The sequence below is a fragment of the Schistocerca gregaria genome, chromosome 10 (assembly GCF_023897955.1).
Source record: "Schistocerca gregaria isolate iqSchGreg1 chromosome 10, iqSchGreg1.2, whole genome shotgun sequence".
Lineage (NCBI taxonomy): Eukaryota > Metazoa > Arthropoda > Insecta > Orthoptera > Acrididae > Schistocerca > Schistocerca gregaria.
Window position 1 is genome coordinate 144427609 of NC_064929.1, and position 27684 is coordinate 144455292.

The following is a 27684-nucleotide window of genomic DNA, read 5'->3' on the forward strand; positions in this document are numbered from 1 at the left end:
CTACATTGCAAGAATGTCGCCAGCAGGGACACTGCGACAGGGCCGCATGTCGGTAAAAGGGCTGAAGAATTTGATGGAAAATTTGAAGAAACAGGTGAATTAGTTGGTACAGCAGGGAGAGGGAGGTGGTCCATTTCCATGGCAGTTGTTGAAGTTGCTGTTTTTATAGCCAGCCGAGCAGCACACAACTCACTGCAGCCAGTGCTTGAGTTGTGTCACAGAAATGCTCTCATCCCTGGTCAACAGCCAGAAGATTTTCCGGCTCTTTTACACTGATATCCCACAAGTTTCAGAATGTGCCCCAAGATAGCCTACAACATTGGACTTTGCTCTTCCTTTTTGGCACACATGGAAATGGTTGACTTGGTCAGTGAATATTCTCTGGACAGACGAGGCACATTTTACTCTGCACTGTCGCGTATGGAATTCTACACTGCCACATTTTGTACAGGAACATCTACTGCATGGAACTTAGGTGGGTGTGTGGTGTGGTTGCACAAGCTCTTGTATTCTCGGTCCTTTTTTGGTTGAGGAGATGACACTTTGTGGGCCTGTTAAATGTACAATGTTACCTCCTTGTGCTATATCTAATTCCAACTTTTCAACAATGGAACTGTGTCCACAACACTATTTTGTGCAAGATGGGGCAACACTGCGTATTACTTGCCAGGTGAAAAATTCACTTCAAGAAATGACCACATTGTCTCTAAGCAATTTCAGGATATGTGGCCTTCCAGATCCCCCATCCTAAATGCATATGATTTCTGATTTTGGTTATATCTCAAACCTCAAAGATTGTGTCTATCAGGGATGTAGCCTGACTTTTCTCGATATGAAGGATAGCATTTGACGACTCCGATTACACCCGGTATGCTGCGAGCAACTGTCATCCATACCATGTTATGGATGCAGCATGTTGCTGAGTTGGAGGACCATATTGAACACATGTTATAACTTGTGACCATATCATCTTTATAAATGTCCCAGAGGCACCCTGACCACTTGTTTGATCATTCCTCCCCTTTTTCTGCACCCACACCCCATTCCGACTGCTTACAACCTGTATTTTCACCTGGTACCAGAAACTAGTACTATCATTATTATTATTTAAGCGTACTCTTTGAGCGCACCAATTAACGAACATACCTATGTCATTTCAGCTTCCTGCGATGCATACAGTCCAAACTGCAGCACTCGGAACACTGTCAGTGTTATTACAACCACCCGGTACATCCCTGAGTCCATATATTCTATACTCTGAAAAATTTTAGCTGATTATGTCATAGAACAGTACTGAGTGAAAGTGTGCTACCAATCCTATCTGAAGATCAGTATAATGAGAGAGGTGTGAAAGTGGAATAGGAGGCCAAACAGAGCTTTTTATGATGTTTATGAGCCCATCAAAAGGTCGTTCTGTGTTTCTGCTATTACTGGGCTAGTAGATTTCTCTTTCCATGTTAGACGTATTGTTAATTAGTTGATCATTTGTTGTAGATATATTTTATGTTAGCTACATAGTGGACTTCCATATGTGATGATCTTGCTTATAATATTATTTATGCGAAGAAGGGGAGTTGTGGCTAACTGCTGAAATACAGAACAACCTGCAACAAGGAATAGAATGAAGCCTTGTTTCTAGCTGTTTAGTGACGATTCAAATGTCGATACAGAAAAGTGTGTAAGTCACAAAAGCTGTATTTTGTAGGAGAAACAAAAAGTATTTGCGAATATGTTAAAAAAGGTGTTTATATATAACATTATTTAGTTATTCATTATTTTATATAATTTTTGGATATAGTTGTTTTTAGCTATACATCTCACACTCTGGTGTTGTGTACTTTCAGTTTGTTCAGCAGGACACTACAAATTGCACAAGTGTCTGAAATTATAGAGATGTTTTCTGAAAACCCAGCAGTAGAACTGCAGATCAGTGCTCATTGTGGAACGGGATATCTGCAATGCACATTACATGTTGTAGATGTTTAAATTTTGCATTAAATATAGATTACAAATTTCCTAGAAGATTTAAACTGTATATGGGATCGGGACTAAAACCCGGAACATTGCTTTTTGTACAAAAATACTTTACTGGCTGAGCCACGCGAGCACGACTCTCAGCCTACTCCCACATTTTTATTTCCACCAGTACCTCATCCGCTACCTTCCAGATTCACAGAAGTTGTTCTGTGGAAGTTGTGGGACTAGCACTCCTGGGAGAAAGGATATGGCAGAGAAATAGCTTAAATGTAGTCTGTGGAAGTGTTTCCAGGAAGAAGTTTCACTTTGCAGTAAATTAAACTATGTGTGATTTACATGCTTTCTTACATCAGCAACTCAGTTGCCGATTCACAGAGTTTTGAAACATTTTATATGAAACCATTACTAAACCACATTTTTTTCTGTTTGTGCAGTGAGACAATGTCAGTTCAAACATTCCACTTTGTGCAAACCCAGATGGAAAGCTGCTACGCCAACATGGTATGCGACAAGAAGAAAATTTCACTCTGGTCTCGCCGTATGCATGTGGCGCTAAAGGCCTACCAGGTTGGTACAACTGTTTGCATAGGCAGTTCATTTATTCCCATGTAACATGTCTAAATGTGCAGCTCTGAGGAATGTTGATTTCACATTAGAGAATTATTCTGTCCTGTACTTCAACGCAAGGATGTTGTATGAGCCATCAATAAAATGTTTACAACAGTGTGAATGGATACTTCGGCCTTAGAGCATACTTGCTTTTCTCATTTGCATTGCTGAGTGCTTGTAGAGGGGATAGGATAAACTACTAGTTATGAAAACTAGATTACAAAGATCCATTTCCAACCAGGTAATACATTCCTACTAAATAATTTTCACTCTACACATTGGCCTTGAAGTACACTGAAACTAGCGAAATATTCACATTACTGTAGCACTTTTTTCTGAGTGTTTTATGTTGTTATGGAAATCATATTGAATTTTATTTTATGGAAGATTTAACATCGCTTTTCTACAAGGTGTACAACTTTACTTCTGCCATTTGCCGATAGGTGGCAAGTAAGGTAAGTAGCGGTCGAAAGAAACAGATCGTAGACGTCAGGCAGTTAGCTTGAACCTCGGTCAAAATAACCTCATTCAAACATTAGTTGATTTGTGTGTGCAACGTAAAGTTGTTCTTGATTGAAAACGTCAGTTTACGTGCCCAATTCTCTTCATTTGTGGGAGGTGTTACTGTTTGTTTCAATATAAAGAAAACAGCGGCCGAGTCTATCGTATGCTCTCAAGTACATATGGTAAGGACGTTATTAGTGAAAGAACATGTTGTGAGTGGTTTCAATACTTCAAGAACGGTGATTTTAACTTCGTAGACCGGCATAGTGGTGGAAGAGAGAATGTTTTCGAAGATGCAGAATTGGAGACATTGCTGTGTGTGTGCAACATAAGGTTGTTCTTGATTGAAAATGTCAGTTTACAAGCCCAGTTCTCATCGTTTGCCGGAGGTGTTACAGGGATTTCTGCGTCGCATTGTGATTGGGGACAAAAAGTGGGTTCATTACGATAACCCTAAATGCAAAAAATCATGGGGATATCCTGGTCATGCTTCCACGTCAACAGCCATACCGAATATTTATGGCTCCAAGATAATTGCTCTGCATTTAATGGGATCAGCACGGCGTTGTGTACTATGAGGTGTTAAAACCAAGTGAAACAATCACAGGTACTTGTCATCGAACGCAATTAATGCGTTTGAGCAGGGCATTAAAAGACAAACAGCCGCAATACAGCGAGAGGCACGGTAAAGTTATCTTGCGGCACGACAACGCTTGACCCCATGTTGCAAGAGAGGTCAAAACATACTTGGAAACGTTAAAATGAGAAGTCCTACCTCACCCGCTGTATTCTCCGTACATTTCTCCCTCTGACTGTCACCTGTTTAAATCAATAGCACATGGCCTGGCTGACCAACACTTCTGATCTCACGAAGAAATTGGATCGATTAGTGGATTGCTTCAAAAGATGAACAATTTTTTCGACGTGGGAATCATACACTGCCTGAAAGATGCGAGAAAGTAGTGGCCAATGCTGGAAAATACTTTGAATGATGCATGTGTAACCAGTTTTAAACCCTCAATATTGGGGGAAAAACGACGGAAGCAAAGTTGTTCTTCTTGTATTATATTAGATACTTGTATTATATTAGATACTTTTACACCAGGTCTTTTCTCAGGTTATTCAGTTGTCTTGTAACACAGTGTTTCACAACTATTGCACTGTGTAATTTTATTACTTTAGTCTCTTACAGAAAAGTATCTCTGGATAACTTGATTTTTATTCATTGCTGATGACCTCATGCAACTGCACACCAAATTAAATAAAATATTATTATACTTCATTTTCATGTATATTTGTATAATATGCTAATACCGGCCTGCAGTCAAGTACACACACAGGCACACTCACAGTACTTAATACGTTATTGGTTCTACATTGGAGTGGTGGCACTGCATGTGCGGTCAAACAGCTGCCTTCAGCAGTCCACCCATATTAGCTGGTACCCAAGGAATGACTAAGTTCCAACCTTAAGTAACTCTAACCATGAATAGAGCTGTTAATGAGTCATGGCTGTAGTGCAGAATGGTTGTGACAGTATATTGTTGAATGAAGAAGTTGCAGATGTGTGAGTAATACTCTAATCACAATGAGCCATGCTTGTGACTCATAATTTAGGAGTACATGTAACAACTGATCAAATAGCGGAAGCAGTTAGTTGTTGATGGACATCTTAACAAGACTGAAAAATTTACTAGCTTTCGGACACACACAAACCCCTCCTCCCCCCTTTCTCTCCCTCTATAGCTCAAAAAAAGATTCATCCCAAAATGAATTAAGTTTTGAGACAGCTTTCAGGTTGCCTGTTACAGTGACAAGACACAAATGCCATTAGTTTGTTTAAATTACAGAAATGCAAGAAGAAAAATATTGTGTGTTAGTGAATTACAGGTGAACAGTTTTCTCATTGTGATCCAAAAATGAGATGAATGGTCAAAACTCACATTTCAGTTCGTGTACCCTACTGCAGTAAAAATTTAACAGGGTCTGGTGCGGATTGTAAGAATCGCTTAATAAGTATGACTCAGTAAGAGTGTCATTTTAACAGTTATATTAATACTGCCACACTTAAGTTGTTGACCCTCTTTCTCAAAAAAAGAAAGAAAAAAAAGAAAGAAAGAAAGAAAAAGATGTGTTTTATTATTGGAAATGAACTCTATATCCGAACTCTAAAAACCACTGGGAAGTCTACCACATATTTAAGGTGGTGCAAAGATCGGCAACTTGCTTTAAATGTTCAGAAATGTAAAATTTTGCACTTCACAAGAGGGGGGGAAATGCAGTATCCTATGACTACAACATGAATGAGTCAGAGTTGAAACTGACCAACTCATACAAATGTATGGATGTTAAGATCTGTAGGGACAAATACATGGTATATTAAATGGAATGATCACATAAGCTCAGTTATAGGTAAAACAGGATGTTGACTGCAGTTCATTGGTAGAATGCCGGGGAAATGCAGTCAGTCTACAAAGGAGATTGCATGCAAAATGGTCATGCGACCCAATCCTAGTGTGTGGGGTCGATACCAAATTGGACTAACAGGTGATATTGAATGTATACATACAAGGGCAGCATAAATGGCCACAGGTTTGTTTGAACCATGGGAGTGTGTTACAGGGATCCTGAAAGATCTGAAGTGGCAGACACTTGAAGTAAAACCCAAACTATCCTGTGAAAGCCTAGAACCAACTTTTAAGTGACGAACCAGGCAAGGTCGTGCAGTTGTTAGCGCACTGGACTCGGGTGGACTTGCAGTCGGGAGGAAGATGGTTCATATCCCTGTCTTGCCATCCAGATTTAGGTTTTTTGTGATTTCCCTACAGCTTTCCCTTCAGCTTTATGTCCACCAGTATCTCTTCATGTACTTTTCAAAGTTGACGGAAGTTCTCCTGAATCCCTTGTCCGGACTAGCACTCCAAAAAAAAGGATATTTTCGACACATGGCTTACCCACAGCCTTTGGGACTGTTTCCAGAATGGATTTTTTGTTTTGTTGTGGGATGTGTGCTGATTTGAGGCCTTGGAAGCCAAACAAACCTGTTATTATTCCTGCTGCCTTTTTATAAATATACTTTCAGTTTCTGGTGTTTGGCTCATTTGGTATAAGTTCTGCATCCTTAAGCAATGTTATAAGACGTGAGATACGTGTCCTTGGAACTGATATGCTCTGTAAACAGCAGAGGGGGATTACTTTGCAGGAAACAAAGTTGATGTTGATGAATAAAGACTGTATGAAAAACAAAAATTCCCATTATTTTCTTATCCCACCTCATACAACATAACAGCAAGGGTGCCAAAACACTTCCTTGTTGCACAACAGAAGTTACTTATACTTCTGCTGATAAATCCTCCATTTGTAGTAGTGTGCTACATCATCCCTACCAAGAAATCGTCAGTGTGGTCACAAATTTTGTTTTATGCCTCGTATGATTGTACTATTGTCGTAGGGGAGATCAGTTGATTTACTTACCTCTAAAGGAATATTACCAGAGATAATCACATTAAAGTAGAGGTGAAATGTGCATTGGTCAGGCATTGAGGGGATGTGGAGTGTCACAATATAATTGCCTCTAAAGTTTGGAAAAGCCTTTGGAAAAAATTGAAAAACATGGAGTGGACCAACAAGATAACATATTAGGAGGCTCTTCAAAGAGAAGGTGAAAGAACAATTCAGTGGAAAACTATCATAACCGATATGAATTGTTCTACTCGAACAACACCTGAGAAACGGTTGGAAAAGGGGCCAGTAATACCAGTACAAGATACTCTTTACAATACATCATGCAGCTGCCTAGAGAGAATGAATGCTGGTTAATTTATACTGTGGTTTGTTGAATTACTGTCTGCTCTATTTTTCGTCATCTGCAGCTGTTGACATCAGGTAATGGGCTGGCAGCTTCAAAAGATATGTCCAATTCTATTGGTTGTTGTGGGGAACTCACCTTCACTTGCTTTGAATGCGACGGTATGAATTTCAACAGTTGTGACACGCATAGTTTCTGTATTATTGCTAGCGTCAGTGATATAATGTTCATTTATTTTAAATCATATTTTTACATGTTTCAGGAACTTCTGATGACCTTAATAGCCATGGACAAGTCTGACGATGCAGTGGTGAGGAACTCCTCAAGAGTCATAAAGAGCAATATCTTCTATGTCATTGAATACCGAGAGCTCATTTTCACATTGCTGATTAATTTCTCAGAAACAAAAATGTCAAGGTTTGTCTGATTTTAAAGCTGTGTATTATTTAGTTAGATTTATTAGCATTTAAAAAGGTTGCTCAAGATACACACATGGATTAAGCAATGTAAAACCACTTAAAAATATGTTTTTTTGTGAAACTTGACTATCTCATACAAAATTTGTAAACATGTGTGAAGGAACGTCCGTGCTTGATGTACATCTTGGTAACATCTTTGGCGAGTGATCATGGAAATTAATATGGTGAAGTGGGAATGGTTTTTAGCAGCCAACAATGTGTTAATGTTATTACCTTTTTTATATAAAACTGGTTAATTTTGACCTAGGCAACAAGCTCGAATTACCAGCAGTAGGTTTGTAATCAGATCACACTGGCAGTGAAAAACACATTGTTATGTGGTGCAAAAAGAAATAAACACGTAGAAAACTAGTCAGACGAAGCTTACAGTTAAAGACTCTGAGATGGATCCACTGCAAAATATATTTCTCAATAATGAATGGATTACAGTATTCAAATTATCAGGATTCATTTCATACACATCCCACATGGATTTAAGTAATGGCATGGTTTGTACACAGTATATATTTGGACATTTTGAAGGCACATTTCATTCAGGCTAATGTTTTGCATGTGTATCTGCACATGTACTCTGCAAATCACATTCAGGTACCTGGCAGAGGGTTCATCAAACCACCTCCGCAGTCCACTATTATTCTAATCTCTTATAGCATGCAGAAATAATGAACACCTATATCTTTCCATGCGAGCTCTGATTTCCCTTATTTTATCATGGTGATCGTTTCTCCATATGTAGGTCGGCATCAGCAAAACATTTTACCATTCAGAGGATAAATGTGGTGATTGGAATTTCGTGAGAAGATTCCTCCGCAGTGAAAAAAAGCCTATGTTTTAATGATGTCCATCCCAAATCCTGTATCATTTCAGTGATGCTCTCTCCCCATTCTGCGATAATACAAAATGTGCTGCCCTTCTATGAACTTTCTCAATGTACTCTGTCAATCCTAACTGGTAAGGATCCCACACTGTGCAGCAGTATTCTAAAAGAGGACAGACAAGTGTACTGTAGGCAGTCTCCTTAGCAGACCTGTTAATCTTATAAGGGTTCTGTTAATAAAATGCAGTCTTTGGTTAGCCTTCCCCACAACATTTTGTATGTGTTCCTTCCAATTTTAGTTCTTAATTGTAATTCCTAGGTGTTTAGTTGAATTTATGGTCTTTGGATTTGACTGATTTATTGTGTAAATGAAGCTTAACAGATCCCTTTTAGACCTCTAATGGATGACCTCACACTTTTCATTATTTTATGTCAGTTGCCAATTTTCACACCATACAGATACTAAAGCGTTTTGCAATTAGTTTGATCTTGTGATGACTTTACTTGTCAATAAAAGACAGCGTCATCTGCAGAAACCTAAGACATCAACTCAGATTGTCTCCCAAATTGTTTATATAGATCAGGAAACAGCAAAGGGCCATCAGGAAACAGCAAAGGGCCTATAACACTACCTGAACCGCAGAAATCACTTCTGTTTTACTTGACGACTTTCCGTCAATCACTATGAACTGTGACCCCTCTGACAGGAAATCATGAAGCCAGTCGCATAGCTGAGACAATATTCCATAAGCACGCAATTTCACTACAAGCAGCTTGTGTGGCACAGTGTCAAAAGCCTTCTGGAACTCCAGAAATAAGGAATCGATCTGAAATCCCTTATCAATAGCATTCAACACTATGTGCGAGTAAAAAGCTAGTTGTGTTTTAAAACAACAATGTTTTCTAAATCCGTGTTGATGTGTGTAGATAGACCATTTTCTTCAAGGTAATTTATAATGTTTGAACACAATATATGTTCCAAAATCCTGCTGCATATTGATGATAATGATGTGGGCCTATAATTTAGTGGGTTACTCCTACTACCTCTCTTGAATATTGGTGTGATCTGTGCAACTTTCCATTCGTTGGGTACGGATCTTTCGTCGATGAGCGGTTGTGTGTGATTGTTGCGTATGGAGCTATTGCATTGGCATACTCTGAAAGGAACCTAATTAGTATACAGTCTGGACCAGAAGACTTGCTTTTTTTAAAGTGTTTTAAGTTGCTTCACTACTCTGAGGATATCTACTTCTACATTACTCATGTTGGCAGCTGTTCTTGATTCCAATTCTGGAATATTTACTTAATCTTCTTTGGTGAAGGAATTTCGTAAGGCTGTTATTAGTAACTCTGCTTAAGCAGCACTGTCATTGACAGTATCTCCATTGCTATCATGCAGAGGAGGCATTGAGTGCGTCTTGCAGCTGGCATACTTCACACATGACCAGAATCACTTTGGATTTTCTGCCAGGTTTCGAGACAAAGTTTTGTTGTGGAAACTATTACAAGCATTTTGCACTGAAGCTAAATTTCGAGCTTCCGTAAAAGATTGCCAATGTTTGAGATTATGTGCCTTTTAAAATTTTGCAAGGTTTTTTTCATTGTTTCTGCAACAGTGTCCTGACCTCTTTTGTGTACCAAGGAGGATCAGCTCCATTGTTTGTTTATTTATTTGGTATAAATCTCAAAATTGCTGCCAATACTATTTCTTTGAGTTCAAATCGCATTTGGTCTGCACTTATATTGTTAATTTGGAAGGATTGGAGATTGTCTCTCAGGAAGGTGTCAAGTGAATTTTTACCTGCGTTTTTGAATAGGTATATTTTTCGTTTATTTTTGGAGGATTTGGGGGTTACAATAATCAGTCTCGTTACGACAATCCTCTGTTCACTAATCCCTGTATCCATTTTGAGGCTTGTTATCAACTCAGTATTATTTGTTGCTAAGAGGTCAAGTGTGATTTCACAATTGTTTACTATTCGCAAGGGCTCATGAACTAATTGCCCTAAATAATTTTCAGGAAAGGCATTTAGAACAATTTCGGATGACGTTTTATGCGTACCTCTGGAATTAAACATGTTTTTCCGCAAACGTATCGAGGGTAAATTAAAGTCACCGCCAACTATAATTGTATGAGCTGGGCACGTGTTTGAAATAAAGTTTCCGTTGAACCTTTCAGCAATTGTATTATCTGAGTTGGGAGGTTGGTAAAAGGACCAAATTATTATTTTATTCCAATTGCCAAGAATGACCTCTGCCTATACTAACTCACAGGAACTCTGTACTTCAGTTTTGTGACAAGGTAACTACTTCTAACAGCAACAAACATGCCATTGCCAGTTGTGTATAGCCTATCCTTCCAGAAGATCATTAGATTCTTTGCAAAAGTTTTGACCTTGTAGGCTGCAGATTCCTCAGCTTGCGGCATTGGGTGGTTGGGCTTCGGGTTCTGCTGAGTAGGTCAGGAGTTCACTACACACTGTAGGCTACCTACATAGGTAGCAGGAACCGTGTGGTATGGACTGAGTGGTTTTTTAGGTTAGAGGGTCTTGGGAAAACACAAAAAGTGCTTCAGTCACAAAGGGTGCAGGCCAAACACAGGAAGAATGTAAATACAGGAACCATTGGTATAACAGTTGAACTGTTGTAGTTGTACTCGGGAAAGTACCAGAGTTCCAAGCATTGAGCATTGATGCCAAATGAGTTTCTAGACTTCTTAGAGGAGATAACAGCATAAAACATGTCCTGTATTTAGTTGCTAAGAATTTTGTTGATTGCTGATGGCTTTTATGAGATAGAGTATGTTATTAGCAAGTTTCTTTTTGTAACTATATTGTGCTTAAATTCTTATGTGTTTTATTTCCTTTGCAAATAACTGTAGCGTACCGTGAGTCTGTAAACAGCACAATATGGATTAAGTGTGCAATTTTTTAGGCAAAAATTTGGAATGTGAGCTTAGAGTGACAGTGACTTGCTCCACCCAAATCCAATCTAAACACCACTCAAACAATGGAAACTCTAGGTAGGAATATCAACAATGTAGGAAAAGACAGATGGCTACTTACCGTAAAGAAGGCATGTTAGATTGCAGACAGGCACAATTAAAAGATCTATCATGTGGGATGCAAGCAGCAGTCTGGAGGGGACAGAGGAGGGGATAGTAGTGTACAGTTGGGGAGAGAAACGAACACTTCCAGGTGGAGTGTGCAGGGCCTAGAATGTCAACAGGCACAGCGTCAGGAGGTTGTGTGGCAGGGAGCTGGGAAAAAAAGGAGAGGAGTGGGGAAAGATGGACAGATGTATTTGCAGAGGGCAGCATATAAGCAGGATGAGAGATGAGAATGGGGAGGAGATTATAGGACTGAGGGGGTGCAAACTGTTGGGTGGAGTTTTGATGTTCTACATCTACATCCATACTCCGCAAGCCACCTGACGGTGTGTGGCGGAGGGTACCCTGAGTACCTCTATCGGTTCTCCCTTCTATTCCAGTCTCGTATTGTACGTGGAAAGAAGGATTGTTGGTATGCTTCTGTGTGGGCTCTAATCTCTCTGGTTTTATCCTCATGGTCTCTTCGCGAGATATACATAGGAGGGAGCAACATACTGCTTCACCCCTCGGTGAAGGTACGTTCTCGAAACTTTAACAAAAGCCAGTACCGAGCTACTGAGCGTCTCTCCTGCAGAGTCTTCCACTGGAGTTTATCTATCATCTCTGTAACGCTTTCGTGATTACTAAATGATCCTGTAACGAAGCGCGCTGCTCTCCGTTGGATCTTCTCTATCTCTTCTATCAACCCTATCTGGTGCGGATCCCACACTGCTGAGCAGTATTCAAGCAGTGGGCGAACAAGCGTACTGTAACCTACTTCCTTTGTTCTCGGATTGCATTTCCTTAGGATTCTTCCAATGAATCTCAGTCTGGCATCTGCTTTACTGACGATCAACTTTATATGATCATTCCATTTCAGTTTATCAGTAGTCTCAATTCTGCTACTGCTTTTTACTTTTGTCTCCCTTTGTTTTTCTCTCAATCCATGTTATTAATTCTTTTCACCCTGAATTTTTATCCCACTCTGAACCTTTCTTACAGTTCCATCATCACTTTACTGATAGAACAGTAGGGGCGAAAGACAAAATCCGTGCCTTAGATCCTTTCTGATATTAGTGTTTTTTTGCAGACTTCTCTTGTAGTCTGTACTTTTGCAACTCACTATATTCAGCCATACTTTATAACATTGTGTCACTCTTTGTAGTGATTGAAAAGGGCCAGCAATTTATAGAATCTGTTTGCAGGGCCTATTTGCGAGACCTGGTAGTGACAGCACACATCTTCCTCAGGATGTTGGAGCAGTTTTCTGCAAAGGGAACAATTGTGGTACAGAAACCAGTGAGATCGAAGCCAAAGCGCAAGAAGAGTAAGTGCTCTGTTGTGATTTATGTTAATATTGTGAGAAGGATAAATTGCTACTCACTTGAGCAGCAATCAGTCCATTTTGTAATATTGTCATTATTTCATCCTCAATATTCCATTGTGGTTTATGTTAATGTGAGCTATTCATTAATGCTATGTGTTTGCTGAACTGTAAACAGCTGATTTCAAAACCAGTGATGTCACTTATAATTTTCTAGTGAAAATTGCCAGTGCTATTGATTTCTTTATGGATCTTAATGCTTGTTCTCACATGGTTTCCAACAGTAGGAAACCTATGTGACTGACCACTTCTGTAACAGATCATTGGTTCTTTAGGTAAATTTCTTTGAAAAAATTAGAATTTGGATTGACTCCCCACTGAAACAGGAGCAGTGAGACAAACTAACTTTTTTTAAGAGTTCTGTACCTTTAACACATTTTTTTTAATTTAAAAAAAAATTCATAAGGAGATTTAAAAAAGGAGGAGGAGGACGTGTGGAGAAAGCCACAGCACATACAGGTGCTTGAAGGGACTGGAAAGTCACATCAAACCTTGGATCAAGACGCTAATGACTGAGAGCCACATTGTAGAGCGCTGATAGCCGGGGGGAAAAAAAAAGGGGGGGGGGCAAACTAAAGCTTTATTATAATAGAAGGCAGGAGAAAAGAAAGGTGCTCAAAAGTTAATTAAGCATGCTCAGATGAAGAAAGGGCTGACTCAGGAATACACACGTCATGATAAGAAATCTTTTAATGCCAAAACTGTGCCTAAGCCGAGTGATAGTTATTCTGAGGTGGTGTTAGGCTCTTGGTTTAGTCTAGTTACCTGGGGCTATAATGATGATGAACAACAACAAAATGTCTGTGCTAATGACAAAAACTGGAAAGTCATGTGCACAGTGGCTCATGCTTCCAAGATATATGGGTGCAGTGAACATCAGCAACCAATGTAAAATTCAAACATTAACTGAGAACTTTTCTTCCAGAAATCAGGTTCACTACAACTGCACCACACTATAAATGAGACTGGCATGTCGATGTCCCTAAAACTCAGCCTAGAAGCAAGAGTTCATAACATTTGTAGGGGCAATGAGAAAGTGGATGCCTAGCCAACATTCTAACAATACAGATAAAAAAGTCTACACAAAGACATGGTACTACCAATTTACCCCCGGACAAGTGTTCATAAAAACTATGGGTTTCACAATGGGTGTAAAAGGCAATGTGACTGCAAAAAAAAATTACCTGAAGTGCATCAGAAAATCTCCTTGTGCTGTAAGTAGTAATATATTTTCATACAAGAGCAATAATCTTTTCAAGTACAGTATTAGCCATACTTCAGACACTGGTATGCAAATGTAAGGGAGTTGGGCATTACTCTATCAGATGCTAATAACGCTGTCTCAGACGAGTACGAGACATCTTGTGCTCTTCACAGAAATCACTCAACATCCGACACTGTTTATGCCCCGTATACAGTTTACAAGGCATGGAAATAGTGCTAAACATGAAGAACACTGATACACTTGTGTGACCCTTCTGCATCTCACAGAGAATTGTAACTCTTAATCATTTATATATGCCACTGGCACACAGTTTTGATCTGCTGGGAAGTTTAAGATGAGCACTCTACTGCAGAGGAAATTCATCAGGTGCTTCTCGTATAAAATTCACAACTGTGCTTTCTAGTATTAGAAGCATATAAACTGAAATGCCAAAGAAACTGGTATTGACATGCATATTCAAATATAGAGATATGTAAACAGACAGAATACGGCGCAATGTTCAGCAATGCCTATCTAAGAAAACAAGTTGTTCGGTCGGTTACTGCCGCTACAATGGCAGGTTATCAAGATTTAAGGGAGTTTGAATGTGGTGTTATAGTCGGGGCACGAGCGATGGGACACAGCAATTCCTAGGTAGTGAAGAAGTTGACATTTTCCTGTATGACGATTTCACGAGTGTACCATGAATATCAGGAATCCGGTAAAACACCAAATTTTCAACATCGCTGCAGGCAGAAAAAGATTGTGCAAGAACGGGACCAATGATGACTTAAGAGAAATTCAACATGACAGATGTGCAACCCTTCCACAAATTGCTGCAGATTTTAGTGCTGGGCCATCAACAAGTGTCAGTATGTGAACAGTTCAATGAAATACCATCAATATGGGTTTTCAGTTCCTGGGCCCATCAGCAACGACATTGGATTGTTGATGACTGGAAACATGTTTCATGGCCGCATGAATTTTCTTGCAAATTGTATCAACCGGATGGGCGTGAACGGGTATGGAGACCACCTCATGAATCCATGGACCCTGCGTGTCAGCTGGGGACTGTCAAGCTGGTTGAGGTCCTGAAATGGTGTGGGGTGTGTGCAGTTGGAGTGATATAGAACCCTTGATACATCTAGGTATGACATGTGACAGGTATGTAAGCATCCTGTCTGATCCCCACATCCATTCATGTCCATTGTGCATTCTGACGGACTTGGGCAATTCCATCAGGACAATGCGATACCCTACACATTCAGAATTGCTAGAGCAGCTGCAAGAACACTCTTCAGAGCTTAAACACTCGTGCTGGCCACCAAACTGCCCAGACGTGAACATTACTGCGCATATCTGGGATGCCTTGCAACATCCTGTTCAGAAGGGATCTGCACCTTCTTGTACTCTTACAGATTTATGGACAGCCCTCCATGATTCATGGTGTCAATTCCCTCCAACACTATTTGAGACATTACTCGAGTCTCTGCCACGTCGTGTTTCGGCACTTCAGTGTGCTCACTGGGGCCCTACACAATGTTGGGCATGAATATCAGTTTTTTAGCTCTTCAGTGTACCTTGTCTGCAGTTTCTCTTAGGATGTCATACTCGTAACTTTCTAATGGGCTACCTGATGCACGTGGTAATGAAACATACTAAACTGTGTGCCCTCTTTATACAAATGCTCATTTGAAGTAGGCCTAAAAAGTAGTTTTCTTTGTCTGCCAGAGCCAGCGACAGTCACGGCTCCACCTGTCGAACCCAGGCCACCGGCAGAGGTGTGGGACGAAGAACTTGGGCCTCAGATGTCTGTAGCTCTACAGCATACAACAGAACTTCCAGTGGCAGTGCCTTTTGACGTAGCATCACAAAAAGAAATTGATGATCAGAAGTAAGTACCTTTATTTTAGTAACATGTTTCTCAATCTGCAGAGCTTCTATGATGGTCACAGTTCACATAATCCATACGTGGATGGAGAGAACTGAAAGTAAAATGTACCTGCCAATATCTGAACTTCATCTGCGGCAGAGTCTACCGTATGAACCTTAACTGTTGTAGCACGTAAGAGCTCTGATGCTCTGTTTGAAACTCAACTGAACTATTTTTGTTGGCTGAGGCATGTAGACGTGGATTTGTACCTTTGGTCTGAGTTAATGCATCGGTGAATCTGAATGTCAGTTAAAACAAACTTAAACCCATTTCATCCTCATGCTGTAATGACACATAATATTTTTGTTGTTGATGTACATTGAAAGGATTTTGATGTGAAGAAATTTTGCGATGCTATAAAATTGTAGTGAACTGCACAAACGTGCCAACTCTCCTGATTTAAGCGGGAGACTCCCGATTTTCCCATCTTCCTCTCGATCTCCTGACCATGTAGACCGATCTCCTGATTTTCAGAGCAGTTTCAATACTTTCCTTACTATCTGAAAATCCTGCGCCTTCGATATATTGGTGGATGACAAGGTATAGCTGCTACTTGGCTGTGTTAACTAATATTCTGACTAGCGAAAGTGAACGCTTAGATACAGAAGTTGATATTCTCCACTCTCAGTTCTGTAACTTTCAGCTGGAAGAAACCAACTTGGCAGCAGAGAGAATTGATATTCAGTGGACATTGGTAGGTCATAAGAAATCAGCTGATGGGGTTCTTCAATATGATAAACGTGCAAAGGTGATGCTGGCTATTTTGTCAATTCCACATAGTAATGTGGAATGTGAGAGAATTTTTAACACAGTTACAAAGAGCAAAACTCAGTTGAGGTCCATGCTTCCAGAAACGTCTTTGCAGAAATTTTTAATTTTAAAATCAGTTCAAAAAGGCAAGTGCTTCGAGCAGAAATTTAGTTCAGGGTTTTTGAAGAAGGCTAAGTCAGGTACAGGTGTGCTGAATAAGTAACTACCTTAATCTGACAAATTCAGACTGATAAACTGTTCAGATTATTTGATAAGCCTAACAGGTACATCCTGCATAAAATTGATTTAAATTTGGGGAAGATGTCTTACGGATATAAGACGCGATGCAAATATGGGTTGCATTATGAAATTAAAACGTGTCATCATTTAACAGTGATTGATTCATGCAAAAAGTGTGTTAATGTCAAAACAGAATTCTAATAGACGTTAATTTGTTTTCTCGGATCGTAATTTCGAACTGTAGTTCTCTCAATAGTTCTTCATTTGATTGTGTGTGAATCCAAAGAAGCCTGCAGAGCTCATCATTTATGTTGTGCAGCATATTGAATGATAAATTATACAGTCCGAAGGCTCAGGTATGTCCAGTATTTAGTATTTACATGTAAATAATAAAGCAAATGTAACTGAGTTGTTAGAGGTATTGAACTATTGCAACTTTAATCATCAGGGATGTGTTGTAGTTCACAATACACTGCTAAAATTCTCCTGATTTTTCACTTTTGAAATTTGGCATATATGACTGCAGGAAGACCTGCAGAGGATCGATGCTTGGTGCCGGAAGTGGAAACTGCCCCTTGACATAAATAAATGTGATGAATCGCGTATATGTAGGCAGAAAGAGCGTTTAGTGTATGGTTATGGAATTGCATAACAATCAGTGGAAGGAGTTACTTGGGGTAATGGAACACATCCAAATGCTGACGTTGACAGAGGGCAAATGTAAACATAAGTAGAATTCACACCTGTCATTCCATCAACCATAGTCAGTTGAAGAGTTGTCAGTAGAATGTACTCCAACGAAGAGAAGGTAGAAATACTACTCATTTACGGGGAATGTAACTTAGCAGAACAGTAATTGCAATACTGTTTTCTTATGTATGGGTACATTTAGTACAATAGTTTAGTCCTTTTAAATACTGATGTGCAGAGCAAGCATACAGTAAAGGCTGTCCTTCCTACAAACTGCATCGACATAACGTTTCTTTTGTTGTTGTTGTTGTTGTTGTTGAAGGTAGACGAAATGCTACGCAGGCAGCGGAACTGTACAGAGAGCGATATCCGGACAAGAAATCGCCTTCCCGGTGGATGTTTTCTCGTCTTGTTGTGACACTTTAGGAAACGGGAAGTTTCAACCTACGACAACGCAATCATCGTAGCACTCACAAGGATGAAACTGTCGAAGTTGCTGTTCTCGCTTCCGTTGCTGTGAGCACACGACCGCTTGAACATGAGATTGGCATTCCTAAAACCAGTGTACATCGTATTCTTACACGTCATCGGTTCCATCTTTACCATGTACACCTACATCAAGAATTGCATGGGAATGATTTACAGAAACATGCACAGTTCTGTCAGTGGACAGAACAGCAAATCCTCGCCAACCCGAACTACTTCTCGAGTGTTTTATTTACAATGAATGTCCCTTCTGAAACAAAGGACAAGTAAATACAAGGAACATGCATTATTGGTCCAGCGACAACTCACGATTGCTTAGACAGGTGGAACATCAGCATCAACCAAGCATTAATGTCTGGTGTGGGATGCTTGGTACTACAATTATTGACCCTTATTTCATCAGTGGTAGCCTAAACGGCACAGAGTATGCCAACTTGCACAGACAAATTCTACCTCCTTTTCTGGATGGATTGCTGCTAAGAACCAGAATGCTTATGTGGTAACCACACGACAGATGTCTAGCACATAATGCCTTGTGTGCACATCGTGTTCTGAACTGTAGGTATCCTGCCAGATGTATTGGCTGAGGAGGAACAGTTACTTGGCCCGCTAGGTTTCCTGGTTAAAATCCTCTCGACTTTTTTCTTTGGGGATGCATTAAAGACATTGTCTATCACAATATTCCAACAACTCCAGAGGACATACAGGAACGTATTGTGCTTGCTTGTAATTCTCTTCAGCAGGCAGCACTGGAAGCAGTAAGTAATTCTTTGATTCAACAAGTGCACCAGTGTATCGGTGTCCAGGGTCACCACTTTGAGCACCTTTGAATGCTCTACTCCTGGTCAATGGTACAGGAGAGTCAGACAGTTTTGTGTTATGGATTTACTTGGTTGTCATATGTTTTCTGACAATTCCAGCCAGTGGACGAGTTTGTGATCCCAGGCACAAAGCCAATGTTGTGTTATGCAATTAATAACATTGTGTTTCAGTAAATGGTACACTGTGATACATTTTTGAATAGTTCTTTAGGAAAGGAAATGAATTACCAAATAAAAAATACAGGGTGCCATTTAAAAAAGTCATACCGCTGTTCATATCTTTGTAAAAAAACAAAGCTACAACAAAGGGAATTGTGCTGATTGATGTCCCTATGACAGCTAAGGAACATTTGCATGAAACATTTTGTAATTTGCACCTGGACAAACAGTTATTTAGGGTGGTCAAGATAAATGGGACACCCGGTATAGCATTCACCAAGTGAATGCTACCTTTCCATTTGAACAGTCCACGTCATTAACAGCTAGTAGTATAAGGGATTGTATTCATTGAAATGGCGGTGTTAGAATCCTAAGACACATAAACAGTATCCACAACAACATTCGCATATTCATACCACAGGGAGCTCAGATAATCATTCCTTGGGCTAAGAATGTTCCTTGTAAATACACAGAATTATCCGAAGTGGAAACGTAACAGTGGAAAAATTGGAAAAAGTCAACAACCTTTTTACATTCTAGTGTCATTGACAGGTGAAATTATTGTATTGTAGAAGGTATCAGGTCATCTGTATGAGGTCATATGCGGAACTTTCAAGAAAATGTATACTTGTACTCTGACATCTTGCTACATGTAATGACAAACATTTTTTTTTTTTTTTTAAATGAACGTAGAAACCAGTTGTGGGTGAACTGAAATCTATAACTTAGGCATTAGAAACAGTGGTTCCCAAACAATTATTCTATTCTTTCCCAGAGCTATGAATAGTGCTCTGTGCCCAGGTATAAAGATTTCTGTCAAGTACAGGTAAACATAGGACATAAAGTTGGTAACCCATTCATTGTAATAAGCCACATGATGTTCTCACTTGTTACCGTTATCTGCATGTAATGAGCACTTTAAAATCTAGCATCTTCTGTTATATGGATTGCATAACAATTGAATGTATTGCAAACTGTAATACAGTACACATCTGCAAATACAGTGTTCTACATCCCTTCTAAGCAGACCACTGTGAAGAGTTTCATGGAGGGTTAATTTTGACAATGTGGAAACTACAAAATGTTGTGACGTATTATGTACATCCCTCACTGTTGCAAAGTTTACAGGACCCATTCAACAGACAAGCAGGCCCAGTTTTTTTTGTAAAGAATTTCAATAACCTAACAAACGTTATACATAAGCTACATAGCGGTGTTCGTAGCAGAGATCAACAAATAAGTAAGACCAATAACATTAACAAAGCACAAAATAACCCAAACACCAAAAGTCCTATTATTATTATTATTATGATTATTTATTTTTTGTTCCCAATAAACCACAGTAGCAGCTGTTTTGTAGAAACCAGACGTCGTCATGTGCTATTAGTCTTTGTAATTAGCAAAGCTTTTGGAGAGTAGAGACCACAATTCCAAAACTGTGGTGATTTGACAGAAAAATAAATGGAAATGCACTGAAAAATGGTGAAACGTCACTGAAAGGTGTATGGGTAAAGAAAAACGAGAAATTGTTTTTTGCAAAAAGCAGAATCTTTCAAAAAAGAATTATTGTTGAAGCAAACATGGACATAAAAAACAGCTTTCATAAAGAAAAACTAATAGTCTGTTCCTGTAATTTTAACTTTAAAGGCAGATGTAAAATGCTAATGCCAATTTGTCAGAATTTTAAAATAAGTATTTTGGTGTGAACTGGTGAAATTTCTTCTGCGTTATATTTCCATTCCTTTTTAACAGGTCTGACTGTGTGAAGAAGATCCAGCGACTTCTTAGGCAAAGTGAATTTGAAATGGCCATAGCCCTGCTGAGGGCAGCAAGGTATGTATCGGAGGACTTGTCTTTTTCATTTTTTGTCCCATTGTGATCCCACTTATATCCACTAATTCATAGTGTACTGACTGATAAAACATAAAGTATGGGATCTTGCACTGATATTGTGAAGTATTTTCTTCTTCACAAGATCATGGCTTTTAAGTCAGTGTTTCTGATTTTCGTATGAGTGAATGCAATCCTTCAGAATTTCACGAGGAATAGACATCAAGAACTGTTGTATGCTCTCATGCCTCACATTTTATGTTAAATTTTGCAGAATAAAAGGCTATAAATTTGTTAAACATTTAGTTACATTACCGATTTATGCCATTAAGCCTTTCTAAACACATTCAGATAATATTCATTCCCATTCAGGTGAACTATAAAAATGTGATGGCAGTTGGATCCATGTTTTTGTTGTTGTTTACATGCTCAACAGCATAAATTGGATTCATACAAGAAAATGAAGTTCGAATTTCTACTATGGTGGATGATGGGAGTGAGGAGCCTACAGAGTGGAGCAATTTGCAAATGTCAGTAAGCTGTTCAGTTCTACTGTGACAGCATGACAAATTGACATCAACTGTATGGTTATGAAATGGTAGCCATCAACTAAGTGGAATCTGACCCTTGTGTTAAACTTTGATGAACATGTAAGGAATATTTACAAGCTTGTGTGTGTGTGTGTGTGTGTGTGTATACTACAGATGTAAACATTACTCTGAAATGAGGAGGTTCGCGTGACAGAGGAAGTAGTGCAAGAAATATAGGTTGGGGGGGGGGGGGGGGCAGTGGAGTTGCAGACAGTAGTGCAGCATCCTGAAATTCAGAGTGTGCATAATCCTTTCCAAAATCATCTGATGTTGTCATAATGTGACTCTCACATGGATTCGTTCGACTTCCCCAAGTTGGAAGAGGATGACGAACGGAATGAGATATTGTCAATCAACCAGATACAGACGCCACACAAAAATCTGTTGCTCAATATAGCCAACCAGTTGTAGTATAGTCTTTTTTATTCATAGCTATATTATCATACAATCAAGTTTTCTTAGAATGACCTCGTTTGTTTTTGCTTCATAAGTTTTGCTAGGAAGTATACAGACATGAGAATCCTACTCTAAATACAAACACAAAAGTGAAATTTAATCTCTGTAATGTGTGAATAATTTGTCTTTCAGGGAAGTGTGGCCAGAAAACGATGTTTTTGGTGCAGCTAATGCTTCACTTACTGACGAGTACGACATCTTCAGGGACATTTATATTGCAGACTTGAATCGTGAGTACATAATTGTTTGAACTGATTGTTTTTAAAGAGTGTGTAGTTATTTTCTGTGGAAGAAGATTGGAAGAAGCTTTGTGAAAAACCTGCACAAGCAGAAACATTTCAGGAAGAAGAAGACAACTTTTTTTCTTTTTCATTTTTTTCCATAATTTGTGGAAAACTTGCAGCCATCCCCAGTACTATAAACTTCATAGTCACATAGAAATAACAACAGAGAATAATGAACTTTTTTGAATGATTAAATGTACAAATTAAAAGGTTGTCATCCCACATGCCGGAAAAACTGCAAATTTTACCAAAAAAAGATGACAAATACTAATGTACTGTAAAGTAGACTCAGGATGTACAGTTGTGTTTCTTTGACAAATACCATCAAAATCAAGTGCTTAGTGCTTTGAAATCGACTGTTAACAAAAAGTGATTCCCCACCCCTGCAAAGGGATTTGCTTGCCCCCCCCCCCCCCCTCTCTCTCTCTCTCTCTCTCTCTCTCTCTCTCTCTCTCTCTCTGCTTAATCTTTCAACAAATGAGTTGTTCTTTTGAAAAATAGCACAATTTTGACGCCTATAGTTACGGAGTTTCTTGACATTATTTATCTTTTCCCACACAATTTGATGGTTACAAAATCTGTAAAGTATCTTTCTTAGCCGTGTGGCCCACATTTTACAACCCTACAGATAGAACTGATAAGGCACTTACTATAGACCTTGTGCAATTGTGTCTGTTGGCGATATTCTGTAATCAAGAAATTTCCTCTTCAAGGCCATTTTATTAACTGCGGATCGCTGTTCATGAATAGTCTTTAGTCTGGCCCACATTTCCGCTGCATTTCTGCACATCATAACGGATTGCAATTGTTCAAATTCCATCGCAGTAGATAGAATGAGCATCGCCTTTGCATTTAAGTCATCCCAAGCGGTTTGACTCTCACCAGCTTCATTTGGCCTCGGTTTCCCCTCGATGATATCAAGCATGTTTTTAGCACAAAAAATAATTTGCAACTGATATTTCCACAGTTGGAAATTTTTACCATCAAATTTCTGGATACTGTACAATTTCAATTTATCTGTCTTCATATATGCTGAATGTAAGTCAAACTTATAATACTCAGTGGAAAATGAGAACGAAAGTTTTCTGCAGTAGACCAGCAAAATACAACAGTTCCAAAATTTGAGTGTCACGGTTCACGCGAATAAATCTCCGGTCAAAAGCAGTTAATTCACAGAACAGAAACAGATACCATATGTATGCATTTGCCTGGCCCTGTAGCCTGATGTCTTTATTATATTTGGCAAAAAATCACAGAGTGAAATGCAGTAAATTGGAGTAAAAATAACTTATTGCGCCTTTCTTTATTGCAGCAAAAAGTTATACCATAACCGTAACAACAACAAAAAAACAAAGATATAATTTTATAATGTCACAGAACACAACCACTCACAGAATGAACATAAATATCTGGTGCACTCGTACCACAAAAACTGGAGTGGGGGACTCAATCAATACAGCAAGCTCACTGCTGTCAACAGAATTACAACTTTTTAGTGATTTGATCAATTCTGTAATATTCTTAGGGGTTGTGTTTTTGGAACTAAAGTCTTTAGTTCAAGGGCATAACACACAGAACATAGCTTCTCGGTTAGTTTATGTGAGTGTTGACTCTGTTTTAAATTATCATCAAATTCAGTTACCGCATTTACTCGAATCTAAGCCACACTTTTTTTCCGGTTTTTGTAATCCAAAAAACCGCCCGCGGCTTAGAATCGAGTGCAAAGTAAGCGGAAGTTCTGAAAAATGTTGGTAGGCGCCGCCACAACTAACTTCTGCCGTCGAATATGGGTAGTGCTAGACAGGCATGTTATACAGGCACAAAGATAAATACTGGCGCCAAAACCTCTGCGTCAGTAAATAAATTAAAAAAAGGTGGAAGACGAGCTTTTTTCTCCGCCCCGAGTTTTGACCACTGCATTTTCATACATTATCCAAAGAGGTAAATACAAATTCCATATTGTTCATCTTCGAATGTAGCAGCCTTTCAGTGTACTACGAAAATCCGACTGGCAAGACTGTTTGGGATGTTTGTCAATATGGCCATTTCTACGTTCTGAATTTTTTCATACCTGTGACAAGAGATGGGTGCTAATAGGAACTTTTATGAATTGTGAATCACATGCAGTATTATCTTCGAAATCCAGTCTGCCTAATAAACTCTACAAAACTAGAGTGAGACAACAGCAAACGCGGAAGAATATATATATCATGCCATGTTTATATTCGTATTATTTTTGCGCCGATTAGTGATACAGTCAGAAATGAAGCACGACAACTGACTAGATTTTTAAATCTAAGACGACTCTAATTTCTGTGCAGAATGTAATGTTCTAAAGAGGCGTCTGCAAAGATTTTCAAATGGAGAAATATTTTTGCTAAACTCTCCTTCACAATATCTTCTATCACACGCAGTCTATTATTTGGTTCTTGTTGATCATTATCAAAGAAAGCAGCAGTGTAAGTAACAACAAATAGCAGTCTCTTGACATTGTTTCGTTAATGAGACAACGCCCCCCCCCCTTTTTTTTTAATAGCGGTGGTAGCCCACACAAAAGCAAGCATGTCGCGAGCGGCGACTGGCCATAAACACTCATTATCAGAATGCGACAAACAATGCATGACACAGTACAATAACGCATTTTCAGCTTAGAATGATGTAAACACCTATAACAAAGAGGACGGCACTTATCAGATCAAAGAAAAATAAGCAATCAATTCAAACCAGATGAAGCAGATGAAAAAAGAAGGGTACCCATATAAATATGGATGGAGCGCCTGACACAAGGCAATGGCTACCCAGTAAAGCTTAACTGCTAAGTTTACGTCTCGAATCAAATTACTGTAGCTGTATCGTCATTCATTCGACCTAAATTGTGTCTCAAATTCAAATGGACCAACTTTGTTTCGATTTGGAGGTGCGGCCTAAGATTTTTCTCTTTTCTTGAATTTCGAGTCTCAAATTTCAGGGGTGGCTTAGATCCGGGAATTTTTTTGTTTCCCTTGATTTCGAGTGTCATTTTTCAGGTGCGGCTTACATTTGAGTGCGGCTTAGATTCGAGTAAAAAACGATATGAGATGTTCCTCGAGTGTGCAACAATCCAATCGGCATGCACATTATTGCGTGTTGAGAAAACATTTAGGGGCACTCCGTGCAACACGAGCTCGGTGCATCCCCACTGGAAGCAGTCGTGCAGGCTGCCACCATGTAGAATTCATGAGGTGGGGCAACGAAGGCTGGCAGAGCACGTGGGAGGAGGGAGGGAGAACAGGGCCCAGTCCCGGAGCTGCTGAATTATCAAGTTGAGCTCAGCACGTTCCCTCGAGTGCCCTGTGTACACGTGCGTGAGAGGTCACTACACTACATATGTACTGTGTGCGATGCATCTGATGTTTTGGGGGGAGGCTTTATTGGTCCCCAGATGTGTAATGCTGAGTTGTATTCACTGACATGAGATCTGTGGAATCAATATGAATGAATTGCACAAAATGCAGTGACGTGTTACTAGTGAAGCAGGCCCAGAAAGGGAAGTGTATTGGGACATTTTCTGCTTATGTTGAATATTAATTACTTCACAGACCATGTTATCTGTTACCTCACATTTCCTGTAGGTGATGGAGTTATCTACAGTGAAGTACTCACTAGGAATGGGGCGGGGGGTTGCACAAGTATCCAGTCCGATTGTGATAAGTGGTGCAATAACAGGCAACTTGCCATAAATTTTTACAGAATATGAGAAAAATACAGGCAGCCAACAAAAGTGGTTATGACCCATTCTAAAATATTACCTAAGTATGTGGGAAATAACCCACAAAAATGTCCAGTTAGATCTTTATACATTTCAAAGCAGTGAAAAGACTGGCAACTTGCTTTAAATATTCAGAAACATGGAACTGCGTGTTTCATAAAATGAAAAAAAAAAATATAGTTCCCTATGACTACTCCATCAGTGGCTAACATAAAGTATCTTCCAACTTGTACAATTCAGTATGTAATAATTGGTGGGGATATGAAATGCAATGATCGCATATGTTCAGTCATAGGTAAAGAAGACTTCAATTCATTGACAGGATACTGCAAAAATACAATCAGTCTACAGAGGATATTGCTTAAAAAACCACTGGTCCAATCCATCTTAGAATACTTCTCAGTCATGTGGGACTTATTCCAAATAGAAACATAGTTTCTAAACTGGGGGGTAATTAGCTCCCTGAGCAGTAAAATGTAGTTTTCTGAGGGTAAAAACAAAAAGTTCTATTGTGTTTCAGTCACAAAATTAAATTATTTTTGAAAGATTATTACTATTTCATAATATATTAAAAACAAAGATTCCAAGACTTACCAAGCGGGAAAACGCCGGCAGACAGGCACAAGAACAAAACACACAAACACACACACAGAATTACTAGCTTTCGCAACCGATGGTTGCTTCTTCAGGAAGGAGAGGGGAAGACGAAAGGATGTGGGTTTTAAGGGAGAGGGTAAGGAGTCATTCCAATCCTGGGAGCGGAAAGACTTCCCTTAGGGGGAAAAAAAGGACAGGTGTACACTCGCGCGCACATACACACGCACACATATCCATCCGCACATACACAGACACAAGCAGACATATTTAGGCTTGTGTCTTTCCGCTCCCGGGATTGGAATGACTCCTTACCCTCTCCCTTAAAACCCACATCCTTTCGTCTTTCCCTCTCCTTCCTGAAGAAGCAACCATCGGTTGCGAAAGCTAGTAATTCTGTGTGTGTGTTTGTGTGTTTTGTTCTTGTGCCTGTCTGCCGGCGTTTTCCCGCTTGGTAAGTCTTGGAATCTTTGTTTTTAATATATTTTTCCCATGTGGAAGTTTCTTTCTATTTTATTTACTATTTCATGAGATTGAATAGTGATTACATAAGGTTTCAAATAGTAGCATTAACACATTACACAATGTAGTGGAGGTTACAGTTTGTGAAGTGAAAGTACGAACTTCTTTCTCATGCACAGATGGGTCGAGAAAAATGTAGACACTCTTTGATAGTCTGTATTAAAGTAACAAAATGTCATACCATCACAATTCTTGCATGGGCGGAATGTCATTTTGTGGGTTCAAAGTGACCCCGCTTAGCAGGCAAACAATGCCGCTTGCCGAACTATGGCTGTGAGTGCTGTGGTGTGATAGCCAGATAGCCACGCAGAACACCTTAATGCTTTCTAGTAGCTTGTTCAGTACAGCTGGCTTCTGTTGACAAACTTCACTTTTCAAGATCCTCCATAGGTATAAGTCAAGAGGTGTAAGGTCTGGAGACCATGGTAGGTACTCAACAACCCTCTTCAACCTATGCATCACCAAAGTAGATTTTCATCTAAGTAGGCTCTGACAAATCTGCTGTGGTGAGGTGGAGCACCATCTTGTTATAGGTAAAATCTTACATTTCCAAACACCTCATGTTTGGATGGTAGCTAAAATTTATGTTTGCTGCATATGGAGATACACCTCACCAGTTATGGTGCCTTCAAAGAAGAATGGGCCAATCAAACTGTGATGACAGACCACACCATACATGAACACCCAGCAGATTAACATGTTTGTCCAAGT

At 39.3% G+C, this 27684-nt stretch overlaps 1 protein-coding gene across 1 annotated transcript in view; it reads left to right on the plus strand.

Moving 5' to 3' along the window:
• LOC126293367 (protein timeless homolog) overlaps window positions 1-27684 on the plus strand; it is a 422426-nt gene that overhangs the window by 25131 nt on the left and 369611 nt on the right. Inside the window, exons 10-15 of the mRNA XM_049986569.1 lie at window positions 2412-2544; window positions 7161-7315; window positions 12488-12609; window positions 15602-15764; window positions 20702-20782; window positions 21958-22055. Of these exons, the coding sequence (XP_049842526.1) occupies window positions 2412-2544; window positions 7161-7315; window positions 12488-12609; window positions 15602-15764; window positions 20702-20782; window positions 21958-22055 (752 nt within the window). The remainder of the gene's footprint in view (window positions 1-2411; window positions 2545-7160; window positions 7316-12487; window positions 12610-15601; window positions 15765-20701; window positions 20783-21957; window positions 22056-27684) is intronic.